Source organism: Cicer arietinum, chromosome 4 (genome assembly GCF_000331145.2).
Source record: "Cicer arietinum cultivar CDC Frontier isolate Library 1 chromosome 4, Cicar.CDCFrontier_v2.0, whole genome shotgun sequence".
Classification (NCBI taxonomy): Eukaryota; Viridiplantae; Streptophyta; class Magnoliopsida; order Fabales; family Fabaceae; genus Cicer; species Cicer arietinum.
In genome coordinates, this window is record NC_021163.2 from 6544948 (window position 1) to 6563734 (window position 18787).

At 30.8% G+C, this 18787-nt stretch overlaps 5 protein-coding genes across 5 annotated transcripts in view; 2 read left to right on the forward strand and 3 right to left on the reverse strand.

Annotated features, from left to right (window-relative positions):
- Positions 1 to 558: 558 nt before the first annotated feature.
- On the forward strand, positions 559 to 2760 carry LOC105851867 (uncharacterized). Its single transcript, XM_012714436.3, has 5 exons — positions 559 to 725; positions 1610 to 1678; positions 1778 to 1921; positions 2016 to 2089; positions 2190 to 2760. The coding sequence occupies exons 2-5, from the start codon at positions 1619 to 1621 to the stop codon at positions 2320 to 2322; spliced, it is 411 nt and encodes a 136-aa protein (XP_012569890.1). The 5' UTR covers positions 559 to 725; positions 1610 to 1618; the 3' UTR covers positions 2323 to 2760.
- A 3001-nt stretch (positions 2761 to 5761) lies between these two features.
- LOC101509282 (putative expansin-A17) lies at positions 5762 to 8525 on the forward strand. Its single transcript, XM_004495779.4, has 5 exons — positions 5762 to 5869; positions 5986 to 6016; positions 6348 to 6550; positions 6843 to 7164; positions 8063 to 8525. Exons 2-5 carry the CDS (start codon positions 6003 to 6005, stop codon positions 8370 to 8372), a joined length of 849 nt encoding a protein of 282 aa, XP_004495836.1. The 5' UTR covers positions 5762 to 5869; positions 5986 to 6002; the 3' UTR covers positions 8373 to 8525.
- A 487-nt stretch (positions 8526 to 9012) lies between these two features.
- LOC101509927 (protein COP1 SUPPRESSOR 2) lies at positions 9013 to 11418 on the reverse strand. Its single transcript, XM_004495780.4, has 6 exons — positions 11254 to 11418; positions 10943 to 11161; positions 10731 to 10854; positions 10314 to 10387; positions 9741 to 9898; positions 9013 to 9576 (listed from the first exon to the last, which is right to left on the reverse strand). Exons 1-6 carry the CDS (start codon positions 11397 to 11399, stop codon positions 9410 to 9412), a joined length of 888 nt encoding a protein of 295 aa, XP_004495837.1. The 5' UTR covers positions 11400 to 11418; the 3' UTR covers positions 9013 to 9409.
- Positions 11419 to 13992: 2574 nt separating this feature from the next.
- On the reverse strand, positions 13993 to 15461 carry LOC101510581 (germin-like protein subfamily 2 member 4). The gene is made up of 2 exons (XM_004495782.4): positions 15231 to 15461; positions 13993 to 14806 (listed from the first exon to the last, which is right to left on the reverse strand). Exons 1-2 carry the CDS (start codon positions 15340 to 15342, stop codon positions 14259 to 14261), a joined length of 660 nt encoding a protein of 219 aa, XP_004495839.1. The 5' UTR covers positions 15343 to 15461; the 3' UTR covers positions 13993 to 14258.
- A 990-nt stretch (positions 15462 to 16451) lies between these two features.
- Positions 16452 to 18787, reverse strand: part of LOC101510249 (protein phosphatase 2C 32) — a 6220-nt gene continuing 3884 nt past the window's right edge. Inside the window, exons 3-4 of the mRNA XM_004495781.4 lie at positions 18126 to 18390; positions 16452 to 16830 (exon numbers count right to left, since the gene is read on the reverse strand). Of these exons, the coding sequence (XP_004495838.1) occupies positions 16715 to 16830; positions 18126 to 18390 (381 nt within the window). The 3' untranslated portion in view covers positions 16452 to 16714. The remainder of the gene's footprint in view (positions 16831 to 18125; positions 18391 to 18787) is intronic.

Here is an 18787-nt window from a genome sequence, read left to right on the forward strand (position 1 = left end):
TTTCTATGTCAGAGTGAGTAATGATAACACCTACTCGATTTTGTTATCAAACTTTTCTTGTCCATGATATGACAGCTTCTCATGACTAAAAAATTTGATCAGTTGTGAATATTTTAATCAAATCTCTATATAATGGTATTTTTTCCATCCCTATTTAAAAAGAAAAATAAAAGTAAAAAGAAAATCCAAGAAAAAAAAAATTTACGTACCAAAAATTTCAAAATTTAAAATTTTCAGTAAAATTAACACTTAAAATTTCAAGGCACAAATTTTTAGTAGAATAAAACTAACTACAAAAAATTTAATGGCACAAAGTTTACGATAGTATAAATAGTGAACATAATATTTTGGAGTAATTTTGTTTTACCTTGATTGAATAAAAATAAAAAAATAAAAAAATATTTAATATTTTATGAGATATAAGTACAATTGCACAGTCCAGTTTTGTTAGTTTATTCCTACTTCATTTGAGCCCATGGCGTAAGACCCAACTAATATGAGCCCAATATCGGGTTCCCCGTTACCTTGCACCCAGTATGCAGTCTGTTAAACGAAAAAACGCGCGCATTTCGAAACACGGAACAATAGATATTCCCATTTTTAAAAGTGCAAAACAAGGCATTCAAATTTCTGATTGGGAAAAATTCAGTGAGATAGCTCTTTTTCCTCTCTCGCAAGTTTGAGATTCCAACAATCAAACAAAACGCGATCGTGAAATCTAACTGGTAAAAATATCTCAACCGTTTTTTTTCTTCATCTTCACTCTTACAAGCATAATGCGAATCCATCTGAATATCAAATTCGTCGATCTTCCTTTTTTTCCATTGATGTTTTAGTGATTAATCGAAGCTTGTTTCTCAATCAAGCATCTATATCAACATGCAGTTTCCTTCCGTTTTTTATGACTTCGATTTGATTTTTGCATCGAGATCTCGTTCTTATTCTGTTCAATATTGTCTTATTTATTTATTTGTTTGTTACGGTTGTGTCATGAATAATTTTGCCTTATCTTTTGTAGTTTAGAATCTTCAAATTTACTTGCTTATGATATGCTTGGGTTCTGCACATGTTACCCGCAATTCAGTCTGTACATTCTATTTTTATTTTTTCGTTTTTGTTTCGCGGATGAATTTTCAAAGTGTTTTGGTTGTTAAATGTGTAAATTTGTTTACAGATTTCGAGTACGTTTGGGTTAACTTCTAAACAAAATTCATGTAAAAAGGAATATTAAAAGAATTTTGTAAATAATTATATATTGTTTGAAGATGAACTTCTAGTATAAATTTGAATTTAATGTTAGCATTTTGTCGGTATAAAAAAACTTGTAAGAAATTTTGCATAAAGTGATAATAATAATCTTATTTTAGTTGAGAAATTTATGTAATCTAGAAAGAAACCTATGTAGCATCGACACATTTGATCCAAGGCGTGTCTCGGTGTTTGAAACCAATGCGACACCGACACCTTGATTTCATTTAATTCATTCATTTTCTCAAATTATAACCGGTGTCGGTGTCGATGAGTCAGTGTCAATGTGGTGTATGGTGTTCGTCCCAATATCTATGCCTCATGGAAAGAAACCAAATCCAGAGTGCTTGTGTACCTGTAGGCTTAACCAATGTCAACTCAAAAAGGAAGCATGGAGAGTGGAGCTACAAGAAAACGTATGAAACTTGAGGTATTTTTTTTTTTTTTTTCAATCTTTTTTCTGTCTTGAATTTACCGCATTTCCAGCAAATTTTGATATTTCATTTGTTTTTCTTTTCACCATTAACAGGGGAAAGAAAGGACGGGAGATGAAGCTGAATCGCAGGTTGTACTTGTACAGGAGGAAGGATTTGAGACTAACCCCATTGGGTCTGAAGAAATGGAACTCAATATTTCTCTTGTGCTCGAGAAGATTGAGAATTTTACTCAGAGGGTATAAATAGTAATACACTGTGTGATGCTTGAAATCATACTTTAGATAAATAAATGTGAACTCTTTGACATGTTTAATGGTGGATTGCTTGTAGGTATCTGAGTTCCTAGAATCAGGGAAAACAATGTTTAAGGAGCTATGCAATGAATTTGAAGAGAAACTGATTATGTGAGCTATGAAGTTGCTGTTGAACATTCAAAGCAGAAACTATCTTTCACTTTTAACAGTTAGTTTTGTGGTATGATCGTTTTAACTTTTAAATATGCAGGATTCACAAGGAGCAGGTTGACAAATGGCAGGAAGAAATCAAAGAATTGCGTGCACTCGATGCCTCAAATGAGGAAGCCAATGCTCTTCTGCAAAATGCTAGATATGTACTTCAGCTCAGTCGTAATGATTAGTGAAGGTAGTTGACTGATGTCTATGTATATGTTTAATCAATCTCCCACCCCCAAACATTAATCAAGAAAAAGTAGACTTTGGTAGAAGAGGTGCGAATGTGCTAACCCTGGGACAACTTGGGCAGTTTTGGAGCTTTAGGATCCTATTCATTTCTGTTGGAGTGTGTTCAACTGCTTATCATTTGATTAAACTTTATTTGAAATATATACTCATGCGTATGAAATTTTGTAAATCTTGGTGGAGGTATTGTAGATACTTTAATAGTAATGATTGATGACAGATAAATGATAAATCTGTAGCCATCTTAGTTTGAGGGATTGCATTTCAAGAACAGGACCCATGTTTCTTGAATTTTGCAAGTGCTGTATGGTAAAAAGATGCACAAGTTCGACAGTTGATGAACATTGAATTAATTAGGAAAATAGTTAAATTATTCAAGTGGGAGTTGTTATTATTACATTGATTATGAAATATAAATAGATTAAATATTAGATATATAAGATAAGTGATTTATACATCAAATACATTAATGTTTTAGATTAAAATGTTATATCAAAATCTCATATAGTCTTTTAGAGTATTTAATTAGTTGTTGCTCTGTTAAGTTGAGACTCCACAATAAGTAGTATGAGAGTCTGATTTGACTTGATAGAAGAGTGAGAATTGATCCATATATCAAAAGAATAAAAGTATAGTGTCAAAATTTTGTGGTCTTAAAACATTTAAACAATTCTACCTGTCGTATCGCTAAATATTTCTCTTATCAATTTCTTTTCCTCTCTTATTTTTTTCTTTTTCTTTAATGTTTTTTTTTATAGAATTGATAAGAAAGATAACGAGGTAGAGAGAGTATAGAGGATCCACATCAGTCTTTGCTGTTCTCTGTGTGTCTGTACATCAGTAATTAATCACTGAAGGCATGACCTACACTACACATAATGGATAAAAAATATTCAAAGGTGGTGATACAACAAAGAGAAGAATATAATATACGATCAACGTATCCAATTGCATCCGAGTCCTTTAAAACTTGTTGTACCATTTCATTACTATTTATTAATTATTATAAATTAGGCAACGTTATACTACAAATAATTTATTTTATTTACATATAATACTTATGTCATTTATTTTTATTTTTTCTCTCATTTGAGTTATTTATTTTTTAAATTATTTATAAAACTATCTTTTAACTTTTAAAGTATTTATAAAATTATCTTTTATCTTTTTTTCTCTTGTTTATGTCATTTATCTTTTAATATATCTTTAAAAATATCAACAGATCATTAAAATTACTGATTGAGAAGTCTATATAGAATTATAATTAATAATTTTTTAATTAACAAACTTATTAAATTTTTAAGATCTAGAAAAAAATATATCAACATTAAGCTTTTTAGTCACTTTTTACTCATCTTATACATCTATCAACATTAAAATACGATTATTAATAATTATAATCCTACATAGACTTGTCAACTAATAAATGACTTGCCAATATTTTTAAAGGATAAATTCATAAACATATTAAAAAGATAAATAGTCTAAATGAAAAATAATAATTTTATAAACGTTTTAAAAGTTAAAAGACCGATAATTTTTTTTTAAGTATTACACATAAAGAAGATAAATAACTCATACAATTTTGTCATTAATTTATAATAAGGTTGACCTAATTCAGTATTTATAAAAGGCGGAAATATTTTTGAAAATTCTACAAAAGGGATCTATGTATACTCAACAATGACTAATATGGCCCTCGTGTGTGAACTGGGAAGCAGTGGTTGGTTGCACATGGAAGTGGATGCATGTGTCATATGGGTGGAAGAAGTTCCATGAGATATGGCATAATACATGGCATTTAGTAATAATCATTTTATAGCTGACTTGTCCATGCTTCACAATACTTTTCTGTTTTTTTATACTATAAAATGCCAATACTCTTATTTGCTAATATAAAAAGCTTTCCTTTCTTGTTCAATAAGATAAGGTTGTACATACTTGATCCTTTGCATGTTACTACTATACTATTATTACTACTAAAGCGAACATATCTGCACATTTTCTTTGATTCACTTGCGTGTACCATTTGACTTTGTCTTTTTTGTTAATGTGAATAAATTTGACCTTTTCTTTTAATACACACAAGTAATAGAAAACGACTTCAGCCTTCAATATATTTTTTGTTACTAAAGTCTTCCATCTTTTAAACATTAGAACTTTCATGAAAAGTGCTTGAGTTTGATCTCACATGGAGTTTTTGAATGAAAATCTTCAATTTTGAATTTTGAAAATTAATGTTTTCAAAGCTACATGAGATATTACACAGTTAAACTTTTATGTAATGGCTTGATCAGTACAAAATTTAACATTCGATTAAAAACATACCTAGTTTACGTTTTAAAATTAATGGGATTTAATTGTACATTGTAATCCAGGATCCTTAGGCAAAATTATAATGGTAATATTGATCGATATTTGATATGTATTGGAATGTTTGATAAAATCTTTTGTTATGTCTTTAGATGATAAAGAAAGAGTAGAAGTCAAATGATCTCATATGTTATGTACGCTCAAATGTGTACACATCTTGATATAGCTTATGCAATTGGTGTACTTAGAAGATAATTGAATATATTCTTATAGAGTTTATGGTGGCAGATCCCCTAACTAAGCATTGGACTGTTAATTTTTTGCAAATCATGTAATTCATATGGATGTTGTGAGATCTTTGGTGTGTTGAGCTAGCGGGAGATTGTATATAGTAGTTTATGGCGACATTGTAGTTTGTTGATAAATTTTGAAATTTTTTTAATAAATGATTAATACTATTTTTATTGATGTTGTTTGTCATATAATGTACATTTTTGTTGATTTGTGATACATTTTGATCCAATTTTAGTGTGTTGCGATCAAATATATTGTTACATCTCGACGAAATCTTATTTACATATGTCACATGATAGATCAAATAGTCTATCTTGATTTTTATTGAAAATAATTTTGTTAAAACATTGATAATGAATAGATTATGAATAATTTTGCAATAAAAAATAGGCGGAAAAAAATAAATCTAAAAATTATGAGATCATCATTATTTTAGTTTGCTTAGGACACTAAAAACTGGTCAATTGAATTATTTTAATGTGGACTAACATAGTCAGATTTAATGTGATGTGCAAATTAACAATATGTCAAAATATTAGAACATATATAATCTCAATTATATAAACTCATCATATTGTGTTTATTATTCATAAAAAAAATCATATTATGTTTATTGAGATTATTAATATTGTAAAGCATTTTATTTTATTTATTGGGTTGATGTGAAAAGCTTGTGTGGGCTTTACTATGATGGGTAAGTGAGGCCATGTATTTCAGACAAGGAAAGATCCTTATTTCTAGCCATTTTTGTTGTCACATTGAAACTTCACATTAAATCTAACATAGTGGAACAGAGACTGGCATCTCTCAAGACACACTCAAAGACTTAAAGAAGATCATATCAAAGAGACTATTGTGGATTAATTGCTATTCGAATATGTAAATAATCCAAAACCTTTCCTCTTCATGATTAGCATTATTATTTGATTATTATTTATTCATGTAACAATTTAGATTTAGAAATTGTATTGATTGAGTTTATTAATTTCTTTCAGGATGAAGCACACTTTTCATGAAAGTTCTGATGTTAGTAGTTCTACATTTTAATTAGTTCAATTGATTAGATCAGTCCAATTTTGAAAATTATTATTTTAAATTGTTGACTTTTGCCGATTAAGATATAATAATATTTTCTCATCAAAAGAGTATTGTGTTTGATTGTACCATTTTACGTACCACGGATAAAATCACCGTCATAGCATGTTCTTTCAATACTTATTGAACCATATTTAATTTAATGCATACAATAATTCTTTCTATAATTAGAGAATAAGTTTTCAGTCAACATCACCTTTCTTTATTCGACTACTTGAATTTGATTTAGCTTTTTTCTTGGGCTAAACGTCCTTAACTATAGTTATAAAAACCCACAAGAGTCTATCATCATCTTAAGCACAAAATTAAGAAATTTTGAGATCAAGGAGATGGAAAGGCTTATGATTTTGAGTGGTGTAGTAATGCTTGTGGGGTTGTTTACCTCACAATTAAGAGTAGCATCAGCAAAGTGGGAGAAAGCTCATGCAACTTTTTATGGTGGAAGTGATGCCTCAGGAACTATGGGTAAAATGCAACTACATTTTGTCTTATGTGTTTTTCTCAACATTTCTATATTTCATTTTAATTGTGAATTCCCATATATGATATGAAATGTGTAAGGGTGTTTTTGGATTGAGTGATTTGAGTTTATCTATTAATATAAACATTTTTGATACTGTTTGACAGAGCTTATTGAAATAGTCTGTAAGATATTGTTTCACATATTTTATCTTTTGTTATAGAAATAAATTATACATAAAAGCTTAGAAAAATTGTTTATTCAATTAGTGGTTAATGAATTTGTGTCTACTTGTAGGGGGTGCATGTGGGTATGGAGATCTGTACACAGATGGTTATGGAATAAAAACAACTGCTTTGAGTACTGCTTTGTTCAAGGATGGAAAGTCATGTGGTGGTTGCTATCAGATTGTTTGTGATGCAAGTCAAGTGCCACAGTGGTGTCTTAGGGGAACTTCCATAACAGTTACTGCCACAAATTTCTGTCCCCCAAACTTTGATCTTCCTAGTGACAATGGTGGTTGGTGTAATCCTCCTAGACCACATTTTGACATGTCTCAACCCGCTTTTGAGATGATCGCCAAATATAAAGCTGGGATTGTTCCAATCTTTTACAGAAAGTATGTTATCTTATACATATATGCTCACTATGTTTTTCTTTTCTATTTATCTGTCAATAGAAAGGAAACTTTGATTTCTTAGTGACACATTAATCCTGATACTTTACGGTTGCATAATAGTGTTTCCGATGTAGAAACAATTAAATTTAGACGGGTAATTTTTTTTTATGTAAATTTAATAGTTTCTACCACTGCAACACCATACTATAATTATAGAGGATCTAAATACCAATTTCATACCTTTATTTTCAGTCAACTTTTCCGGACAATCCTGCACAAAATCTTGAGTTATTTTCTTCAAGTGAAAAACATTTTAACCCACAAGACAGCCACATGTGATTACATTAATGAATTAAATGCACTTTTGATTTCTCTATTTTGCTCAAAATTATTTTTTAGTTCCCCTATTTCTAAAATCACGTTTTTGATCCCCTGTTTTACAATTTGTAGAATTTTGTTGGTCCCCTCCATTTTTATTATACTGTGGCACAGCTGAATTGAATAAAATAGAATTAAATTCAACATTCTTTTCTTTTCCTTTTAATATTTTTTATGTTGTTACATCCATAGTACAACATTAGTTAGTGAACATGTAACATCATAAAAAAATAGGAGACCAACAAAATCTCACAAATTGTAAAATGGGGACAAAAAACTTGGTTTTAGAAATAAGAATAAAAGTTAATTTTGAACAAAATAGGAGGATCAAAAGTACATTTAAGTCTATATTAATTTAATTACTTTGATTTTCTTAAATTATTTTCGTTGTTTACATTTTCGTTGTTTACAAGTCAGTATAAGTGTCGTGTGTGCAGGTGTGTCTAGAGTTTGATAGATTGTCACTGATTAATACAGCTAGCCAACTAATATTGCACAATGTTGTGTTGCATCTATGCAGAGTTGGTTGCAAAAGAAGTGGAGGAATCAGATTTACAATCAATGGGAAAGACTATTTTGAACTAGTGCTTATAAGCAACATAGGGGGACCAGGGGATATCTCAAAAGTTTGGATCAAAGGGTCAAAAATGAAGAAATGGGAAACTATGTCAAGGAATTGGGGTGTTAACTGGCAAAGCTTAAGTTATCTAAATGGTCAAAGCTTGTCATTCAGAGTCCAACTCAGTAATGGAAAGACCCACACAGCTATTAATGTGGCACCGTCTGGTTGGAGTTTTGGCCAGTCTTTTATCAGCAAGATTCAGTTCTGAATGAAACAATGCTCATAAAATAATATTATTCAGTGTAGAAGAAGGGTAGAGATGTTACAAATGAATCACTATTTTAGTTACCAAATTTGTATGGATTGGACTATTTAGTTCTTTGAGTTGAAGAATGCAATAAATTTAGTCACTCTACCAACATATCTCTTTTTCTTATGCACCAAAATATATCTTTAGTCTTTAAAAAACATGTATAAATCTCCTCAACAACGACATAAATATATCAGATTCAATGAAAATCTACATATTGCCTTGAATACTCTTTTGTTGTATCATGACAAACATTTTTCTTTTTACAAATACAGAACCATTTGTAGATAAAACCCAGTAACATGGGTAATTTTTTCCTTCCCTATAAAACGAAATTGGGAAAAAATGTAAGCCAACAAATGAAGCTAGCCTTACCAGTATTCTTTATCCTTATAGTGCATTTTGGATTATAAATTATTGTAGTATAAACTTCAAAGAGCCTTAATTCGTCAAAAATAAATAAAAACTTCAAAGTAATATTGAGTTTTATGTCAAGTGAGCCGTATTTAAAATGCACTGCTTATAACTTTTTTAATATAATAGTGCCACGAGATAGCAGACATTGTAGAAGAAAACAGAAAAACAATGAATTGGCCAATTAGAAAGGCGACTAACAGAGAGTCATCCCGAAACAAGCAACTTTTTCAATGGAAAAATATTCTGAATATCATTTCAGTATAATAATACAGTTTGCCTAACAAAGCACCCATCCTATTTAGCACCATCACCATTCTAGCCCTGCCACAAGTTCATACCATATCTTACAGGCTAACAGCAAGTTATTGATGACCAAAGATGGTCTAATCATCATAGTTCTGTTGTTGCCTCAGTATAGGCCACAGTAAATCAGCCAAGGTTCGTCTAAGCTTTGGCTGAAAAGGTACATTCTTGATACTTCTTCACAGGCCACTAGCAGATGCATGTTCTGCAGCTCTTTTTCAAACAACAATCTTGCCCGGACTGATATAAAATATGGCACCCATATCACATTTATGTTATCTCCTCCCACGGTGACGTTCTCGTTTCTTGAAACGCTCTAGCATGAATTGGTCTGTTGCAGCTTGCCTCTGTACTGCTCCAGCAGCATCACTGCTAGAATCGTTTTGTTTGGATGCAGAACTATCTTCCTGTACACTTCTCTCCTTGTACAACTCTGGATGATCTGCAAATTAGTTGCTTTTCTGGTCAGTGATTGGAATGAGAGGCAAAGTCAAAGGATGAAGTCATTGATAACTAAATCAAGGCTGACAATGACATAGTATTCTAACAGTAAACGAGTAAATATACATATGTAATCTATAATGAAATCATCAAAGAAAATGTTACCTCGTCTAAGTTTTTCAGCATAATCCCTGCCACGCTGGAAATAATCAGCACTATAACTTGATGGAATGCTGAAATCTGACTTTGTCCGACCCATAAGCCTCTTTTCCTGCAGAAGCTTTTTGGCAGCCTCGGTTTCTTCAATATTTTTCAATTTATATCTGCAAACACAATACAAACGCATTAACACACATCACCTATTTTTCTTGTTCAATAAATTAATTCATATAGAAACATTAAACAAAGACAACAAAGTACTGGCAACATATCAGAAAAGAGAAACCACTACAATTAAAAAAGCAATGAAACCAATGACAAGATGAATCATCTGGATTATATCATTGAGAAAAGAATTTTTTCAACCAAAATGCCAAATTCACATCTTTTCTAATTGCTTGTTTACAACTGCAGGCACCGAGTACCCATACAGACAAGGTTATCACCCCGATAATCAGACATTGCCAACAATTAACTTGAAAGAAAAATGCGTAAATATTGGTAGATTATTAAATGTTTCTTCTACAAATAACTCAAAGAGCAAATATGCCAATGGAAATAAAATATGAGAAAGCATACTCTATTGGAAGCTGGATCTCGGCAATACCAGTAGTCCACTGAGTAGAGCTTTCTTCTGAATTACGCTTTTTTACCTGACAAGACACAATATATTTAAAACAAGAAAAATAAAAAACAAATGAAGCTGGGAAAAGGTGGTGCACAGTTAGTGTCGGTAGATAAATTTCTCAAAAACCCCTTGTACAAAAAATATTACTAGAATCTTGTAATAATTTATAAGTTTTTTAACCAATACTTCTCCTATGAGTTTAAATTAGCTTTTGCATATAAACTAAGCTCTTTCATTTAACTTCTAAATAGACATCTATATGCTTATTAACCAGAAGTTAATCTACACTGCACACTGTATTACAAGCTGCTAGAAATTAGAAGAAAAAAAACAGTGAAACATTGTAAAACAAAAGGAAAAATACTAACTTTAAGATGATCAGGTATTTTATATAGTTCATCTTCAGCACGTTTCAACTCATTCTCAACTTGATCTGCTTCATCAATATTTCTACCCCTCTTCTTCGCTAATTCCTGCTCAATATACTTAACCCTGTTCATTCATATATCAACATTCAACATCAACAACAACTTAACTTGAAAAACTCAAATTCAATAACCTAAGCATAAACACAACATACATATTGGGATCTTCATCCATAACAGCAGTTTCTTGAGCAAAAGTATCTTGAAGAACGAGGTCATCCTTGTCACCGCCATCGCCATCGTTCTTATCGACGGTTTTAGCGGCTAAACCGCCGGAAATTCCAGGCTGAGATTGCTGCAAAGTTAGGGTTGCAGGAATTCCTGATTTCCTTTCCCTCTGCTTCTGAAGAAGCTTAATCTCTTCCAATGCCAATCTGTGATTTCAATTTAGTATATAATTGGTGAAACGAAAACCCTAAAGTAAAATTTAGAAGTGAAACGAAATTAAAAAGAGGAAGAAAAAAACCTTCTTTCTCGTTCGTCATCGGATTCGTTGTTTTCTTGTGGGAGTTGGTTTTGTTCGTCTGTTGGGTTTGGAAGACTTCTCTTTCGGTAGTTTTTTCTTCGCGGCTGCTCTTCTTTTAAATCTTCCATTGTTTTGTTGTAATTCATCGTATGCTTCTTCTTTTTGGAGATAAACTACACCGTTATCTATTCTTTTTTATTTTCAGTATGGTCACTTAACTTTTTCTAAATTTGAATTGGATCCCTTACTTTATTTTTTTTTTTAATTTCAATTCGGTTACTGACTTACTATTCGATTTCATTGAAGATAAAATGCTTGTTTTGTAAATGTGTTCTTGTGTTCAGAGTGGAAATTTAGTTTGAAATTTGTTGCATATATTCTTTTTTTAATTGTTTCGAAATATATTCTACAATAAACTGATATATTATACTACATTTTTCTTTAAAATTGTCATAAAACTATAATAGATTAAAAAAGAAAAACATTTATACTAAGAGTAACTATTTTTATACTAAATACTACGAGTAACTTTTTTCCTTGTATTTTAAGGCTTCAAAAAATTTAAAATCTTTATGTAGATTAAGGAAAAGGTCTCAACTTCACAAGTATAATCAAATATATCCCTTGACATAATTAATATTTTTTTTTATCTTTTTTTAAATAATAATTCAAAGCATTCAAATCAACTCGAAAATACAAAGTGTTGGATCATAAAAAATATTGAGGTAAGCATTAAATATTGTCGCTCTTGCTAAAGAGTAAGTTACACCATTTGCTAATCGGTTAACGAAACTAACATCGTAGTTTGTAAATGAAATAAAAAGGACCTTGCAAAATTTCACAATAGCACTAAGCTTAGAGACATTGTCAAGAAGCTCGTGGAAACAATTAACAATTCTCTGACCATGATCTAACTTAAATATGACATGGTGAAGACTCAAATATGCAATCCAATAGAGAGCATGAAGAAGTCTTGTAGCTTTTCCTTCAAAAGTGGATACACAATAAAGAACTCAAACTCTCATGGTGATCCGGGTGAATTTTACATCAACATTACATTATTAAAAACTTTTGGGAGGGGATTGCCAACTATGCAAATAGTTATCTTGAGTTACGGTATCCACAACTTTAACATGTTTATTCGCTTTGATCCCATAACAAAGGAAATTATATCCTCTTTCCACAATTTGATGGAAAGACAAAACATTATGATCCTAATATTTTCCATTTCTAGCACGCCAAATACTCAAAAGAGTTAAGGCAAAACAAACCAAATACATGGTTCATTGCTTTCTAGGAAACTAAAATAGAGATGTTTAAAATAATTAGTTGTACAAATAAGGAGGTGCCACAAGTTCTAATTAGTTGTATAAATAAAAGGATGAATAAGATCCCACAAACCTAACCTCTGACAACATTATTCACTGAGTGAACACGTAACAAAGAGGTGTCACAAGTTCTCAATTTCACTATCACAATTGACACAAGTAGTAGGATAGATAATATGTTTTTGTTGCAATTGGAGTCTTGAAGGTAAACAATATTTGCAGACCCTTTAGAGAAAAACATTTACTCTTGGTGGAATCTTCAACTTCCAGATAAGTAACCAATTTTCCTCCTCATTCGGTTAGTTGTTATCGATTAGATCATTCATCAACAAATGGTACCCAATTTTTAGTGAATAATTGCCTCAAGTAATTGTTTTCCAAATTCTAGGATCACCGATGGCCTTTTCATTAAGAGGGGAGACAATTTTTTAGACTACATATGAGGAGAAAAGAACATTGATCAATTCTTCATTTCATTGTTTCACATTTGGGATCAACAAACTTCCCACATATAAATTTTTTATGACATAGTTCATATTCAATGGACAAGAAAAAACAGTGTCGTCTCGAATCAAAACCAAATCCCATAATAGAATGTGAGATTCATTGTCAATAGTCCATCTACTATACCTTTCTTCAATAGAGCATGTGTGTCATGTGGATCATAAGTTTCTCCAAAGAATAAGAGGATTTAAGACCAATTTAAGCACTCAAAAAATCACACATGAAAAAATATTTAGTATTAAACGACGTTGCCAATAAAGCATCTAGTTGGCTAATGAATTTCCATCCTTTTGTACCAAACATAGTTATATTGAAAGCATATAAATTGTGAAAACTCATGCCACCAAACTTGTTCAACATGGATAGTTTATCTCATTAGAGCCACTCCATGTCCCTTAATTCTCTATTATTAGAACTCCACTAAATAGAGTGGAACATTTTTTATATCTTAAAAAACAATAAAGGTGATATTTAAATAAAATTAATTAAATGTTATTATTAGCATTATTAAGGCCTCTACTTTCTTATAAAGACATTCTTTTAGTTTTATTTAGATTTCAAGATATGTTGAGTTGGCCTTGAAGGAGAGAAAATGTTAGTAGCACATATTGAATTTTCTAACATTCTTTTTCAATACTTTTTCTTGTCCCAACCCAACCACCGAATTAATCATTGGAAGATAGCTGAATGATTCATTTATTTCTATTTATTATATTCTATACATGCCCATTTTTATTTGTAGATGACCTCGAACAATGAAATCCATTTTCTACCAAAGTACCTAAGTTGAGGGCTTCAATTTTAAGATGTATGCATCTTACCATATTGATTTAACATCCAACCATAATGAAAGAGAAAGTGAGGTGATAAAGTTACAATCTCAGTTCAGTGCTTATTACAAAAGCAGTTAACCACAGACAAAAGAAATGAAACCATATATTCCACATAAAATGTGACACATTCTACTTCATATAGAATTTGCATTATTATCAACACGTACTATAATCTTCGATACATTTATTTTACACTCAATTCTATATCAAGAAGCAAAACGCAACACCATAAATGGTACAAGTACAATAATAATCATCAAAACCTTTCAAAAGAATTATTATAGCAAAATACCAGAAAAAGCTGGTTGAAAACAAAGAAACTTGAATATCATAAATTAAATTAAGTCTTCTTAGGAGCAAGTTTGGTCTTAATTGTGTCAACCTCTTTAGAATCAATTTGAAAAGCTTGAGCAAGAACATCATCAGGCACAGTTGGTGTTGATGCAAACAGAGCTGAAGCAATTGAAAAAGTACCAGGAAGTTGACTGTTAAAAGCAGAAATGACAGAAGCAGCTTTATCTCCATTATTCTTCTGATAATGAACCAACCCTTTTGGGAACACAAATATTTCACCTTTTTTTATGGACTTAGAAATGAGTTTATTTGATGTAGTGATAAAACCAACGTCTAATTCACCTTCTAGGACAAAAACAATTTCTGTAGCACGAGGGTGTGTGTGTGGTGGATTAAGACCACTAGGTTTGTAGTCTATTCTTGATAAAGACACACCTAATGTGTTGAGTCCTGGAACTTTTTCAACATTGGCTGCAGTAACCAAAGATCCTAATGTGTTGTTGATAATTCCAGGTTTGGATAAACCACCAAAAAAGAAATCAGCTTCTGTTACATTTGTTTCAGCTTTGCAGGCAAATCCATTCACCTTAACACCTGTCAATAATACACAGCATATATTGTTATGATTTTCCAAAATATAGTTTTGATACTTCAATTTAAGTCCTGTTAGGATAAACTGTCTAATTAAGTGTTTATTGCACAAACATTTATTATAAAAGTGCTTATGATTAGACTATTTGTACAACAAACTCAAACTAGTTTCATATAAACTATAAGTTGTTATTATAAACTATTATGTAAAATTTTATAGAAATAAGTTGAAACAGCTTGCAGACATGTCATTAGTTCTTTTTGTAGACTCTTCTAAATAGTCTCAGAAAGAATTCAAATAAGTTAATCCATATAGGCCTCTATGCTGTAGCACATAAGGGAATCAAGTTTGTGTATTAAATTTCTATTAGTAATTTAACTTTTTCTTCTAGTGTTAAATGATAATAATATATATGCTATACATTACCTGAAGAGGGAAGAGCTACACAAAGGTCTTGAAGTGTATCAGGATCAGAAGCAAAGGTAAATGAGATGGCACAAGACAAAATGACCAAAATTGTCCAATTTGTTGGTGACATGGTTAATGTGCTAGATCAATAATGAATGGAAACAGAAAAGTGTTTATTATATAATATAATATGGCTAGAGAGAAGAGAGGAAAGTATTGAGTTTGATGTTGAGAAATATGGCAATAAGGTTCTGTTTATATATGGCACAGGCAATGGTTGTTATTGAGAGTAGATGGACCAAATGTGATGGTATAGTATAAAGTCCTTCAACTTAAATTCAAAGCAATTTAGTAAAAAGTCTTTACTAGAAAGATAACTATACGTGTGGAATTAATGTGGATTGAAATCAACATACAAATTATAGTTTGTTGGTTGCTGGGAAAATGTGAACATTGACAATCCAATGAAAAGAGGTTTGGTAAGTGATGTTATGTAAGGTCATAATAATTAAGCAGATCTAAACTTCATTCATATATCATGCATAGTAGTACTGAGGCCAACTTGTATCTTTATTTTTTATTTCTTTTGGTAACAATTTTTTATTATCAATTAAAATCATATTTTATAAGAATACATTTTAAAATTCAGGTGTATTTTCTTATGTGATTTTGGCGTGTTTCTTATGACACACATGAATAAAAGTAATAAGAGAAATTGAGTTAGAAGATTGGCACCAAATACCGAATGTGAGCAACCTTGAGGAATGGATCAGTTCTATTGTGAGCGCAGCTAGATTTCTTTTTATTTGTGTTTATTTAATTTTCAAGGAAACTTGGAGAATGATTTATGAGAGATATGGGAAACTTGGAGAATGATAGTGCAGAACAATAAAAAATAACTTTAGAGATAATTCAAAAACATTTAATATAAATAGTTGAGTGTGTGATATTAAAAATGATCAATTTAATAAATTTAATTTATATTTTACACATAAAATCAAGAAAATTAATTGCATCTAATTTATTCTTATTAATCGTTAAGTAGTTTTTTTACTTATATTAATGACCGGAGAGAGTATATAATTGAATCAAACTCTCAACTTCTATGTCAACACAGCTCAATTGTACTAATTGATTTATTGTCAATATTTATTCTTGTCAATATTTATTCTTCTAAAACTCCTCTTATATATATATATATATATTCTTTATTTACATTATTTTTGCAATTTTTATTAGTTGAGTTTCTGAAACATATTGCATTCCAAAAATAGAGACTAATTACAACCATGATACCTTGTGAAGCCTATTGAGGTCAACAACCCTAATTTCGGTGGATTAGAAGAAGAAAATATAAATTAAGAGACTAATTTGAATTTCTAAAATAATTTAACTGGCCCAAAATTGTTTCAATATCAAGAGAAATATGCAAATTATGGGGAACCTAGCAAAAAATAAAACCGAGAAGCATTTATAAAAGGAAGAAAATTAAAAGGAGTTATTTATCCTGATGATTTCCAAATCCTTCCCTCCAAAGAAACCACCATGACAGAAACATCATCATGATATTTACGTCGGTCTCCATGAGGAATATCAAGCAATTCATGAAAGTTCATTCCTACAAATTAAAAGAAAAAAACATATTAGATATGAAATTTCAGATATTTAATTTACCACCCTTTGATATATTAAAAACGTTGAGACAAGGAATTGTGGTGGACATGAAATATCATTTAATAGGATTGAGGTTGTAATGATTTAGAACATCTTAAGAATGAAAAGAGATAAAAAGAATAAGGATAAGTACTAAACCACAACCAGCTCAAAAATAAGTCCCTCCATAATATGGTGGTTGGATCCCCTACGACTGCTGCACCGTGCTGTCTAGATCTAATGGTTTCCACAGCTACCGCACCGTGCAGTTGTAGGTATGTTGGGACGAATTCAAAATAAAGACAAAAAGTCTCTTGTAGAGGGACTAGATATGACTACTTATTAGGTGACCCTACATGGCAGCTTACTCTTCATGGAAAAGGATGAAAGAATGCATGTGTAATTGCTCTTTAGTCTAACATTGTATGGCCATTTTGAATAAATTAAATTTGTAAAACTGATTTTTGGTAAATGTAAGTTAAATGAAAAGATGTTTGTTTATGTTTGGGTACATTTGCCTAAATGTGAGTTGCACAATAAATTTGAAGCTAAAACTCAATCTTAGAGTCAAAAGCTCTAAATCCCTATATATACTAGAGGCAAAAACAATTCTACTCGAAAAGACCTAAATATGTTCAAATCAACTCTATACTTCCAGAATTGATTTTGCCTCTCCAAAAATTGAAACCAAAGATGCATTTGTTTGCAGTGCCAAATTTTGATTTTAGTTAAAAATGAATTGAATGTAGAGTAATTTATGTTTAGATACATTCACATAAAATTGAGTCAAAAAATAAATTTGAAGATAAAAATCACATTTGGAGTCAAAAACTAAAAATTCTAACTTCAAGTTAGAATCAATTCTTGAGGCAGATTCAATTCAACTCGAGAAAAACCATGCATGTCAAAATCAATTCTACACATCTAAAATCAATTTTGACTCCTCCAAAAGTGGAGCCAAGTATATACTTATTTTGGTTCCAAACCTCAGTTTAACTAAAAGTAATAAAAACAACTTGAGTTTGGATGAAAAATGTTTAAGTTTTACATCATACTTAACTTTAGAGTAAAAATATCCAGACAAAATCAAACATATCAAAACCAATTCTACACTTCCCTCTAAACTCAATTTTATAGAATTATTTTCTATAAAATCAAGCTCATTCAAATCATGTTTGTCAATTGCTTATCCAAACACAGTTTATGAAAAACTTGAAATGGAAGCCAAGTTGAAGGAGTAAGGAAGGCAAAGCAACTGACCATTCTTTTTAGCAGCACAGAAGAGAAGCTCTGCAATAAGGTATTGTGCAGGATCACCTTCTGGGACATTTTCCATGAACCATGTGACATGAGCAACTACCTCTTCATTATTGAAATATTGGTAAAGCCCATCAGAGGAAAGCACCAAGAATCGATCACTTGAGGAAAGTCGGTGGTGAAGAACGGAAGGAGTACAACTTAGGTAAGGAGCAGAGCCAACATAATTAACTTGAAACACCTCCAGTAGAGCTTCGTTAAAAGACGGCTATACCACAACAACATAAAAGTTAGAAAAGGTCTGAATAATTTCACCACATTAGGCAACAAATAAAGAGTGCAAGTTATACATAAGATCTTATTTGTTATCCTCCAAACAATGCATGGCTAGCTTGAGGCCATTTAATTCACAATGTAAACATATATACATAGATTTTTTCCACATTTAATGCTTATTCCACCCTGAAGAATCATATATAATCATCAAACAAATTAATCTTCACAACTACAAGTAATTATCAATTAGAAAATGTGTTTGATACAATGCAATATTTAACATGTCTAAGAAAACACTCCTAGAAGCTTTTGTCTGTAAGAAAGTAATTGTGCTATAACATAATCCAACCCGCTGATCCAATGTTCTACCTTTTCCTCCATTCTCTTTC

Bases quoted from the DNA above. Each gene is read 5' to 3' on its own strand.
- LOC105851867 (XM_012714436.3), top strand. From the start codon at position 1,619: ATGTCAACTCAAAAAGGAAGCATGGAGAGTGGAGCTACAAGAAAACGT. The intron at 1,679-1,777 runs GTATTTTTTTTT...CACCATTAACAG, and splicing joins GAAAACGTATGAAACTTGAG to GGGAAAGAAAGGACGGGAGA. The intron at 1,922-2,015 runs GTATAAATAGTA...GATTGCTTGTAG, and splicing joins TTGAGAATTTTACTCAGAGG to GTATCTGAGTTCCTAGAATC.
- LOC101509282 (XM_004495779.4), top strand. The intron at 6,551-6,842 runs GTAAAATGCAAC...GTCTACTTGTAG, and splicing joins TGATGCCTCAGGAACTATGG to GGGGTGCATGTGGGTATGGA. The intron at 7,165-8,062 runs GTATGTTATCTT...GCATCTATGCAG, and splicing joins GTTCCAATCTTTTACAGAAA to AGTTGGTTGCAAAAGAAGTG.
- LOC101509927 (XM_004495780.4), bottom strand. From the start codon at position 11,399: ATGAATTACAACAAAACAATGGAAGATTTAAAAGAAGAGCAGCCGCGA. The intron at 10,388-10,730 runs GTTAGTATTTTT...GTGTCTTGTCAG, and splicing joins AAATACCTGATCATCTTAAA to GTAAAAAAGCGTAATTCAGA. The intron at 9,899-10,313 runs GTATGCTTTCTC...TTGTGTTTGCAG, and splicing joins GAGATCCAGCTTCCAATAGA to ATATAAATTGAAAAATATTG.
- LOC101510581 (XM_004495782.4), bottom strand. From the start codon at position 15,342: ATGTCACCAACAAATTGGACAATTTTGGTCATTTTGTCTTGTGCCATC. The intron at 14,807-15,230 runs GTAATGTATAGC...TATTATTGACAG, and splicing joins TGTAGCTCTTCCCTCTTCAG to GTGTTAAGGTGAATGGATTT.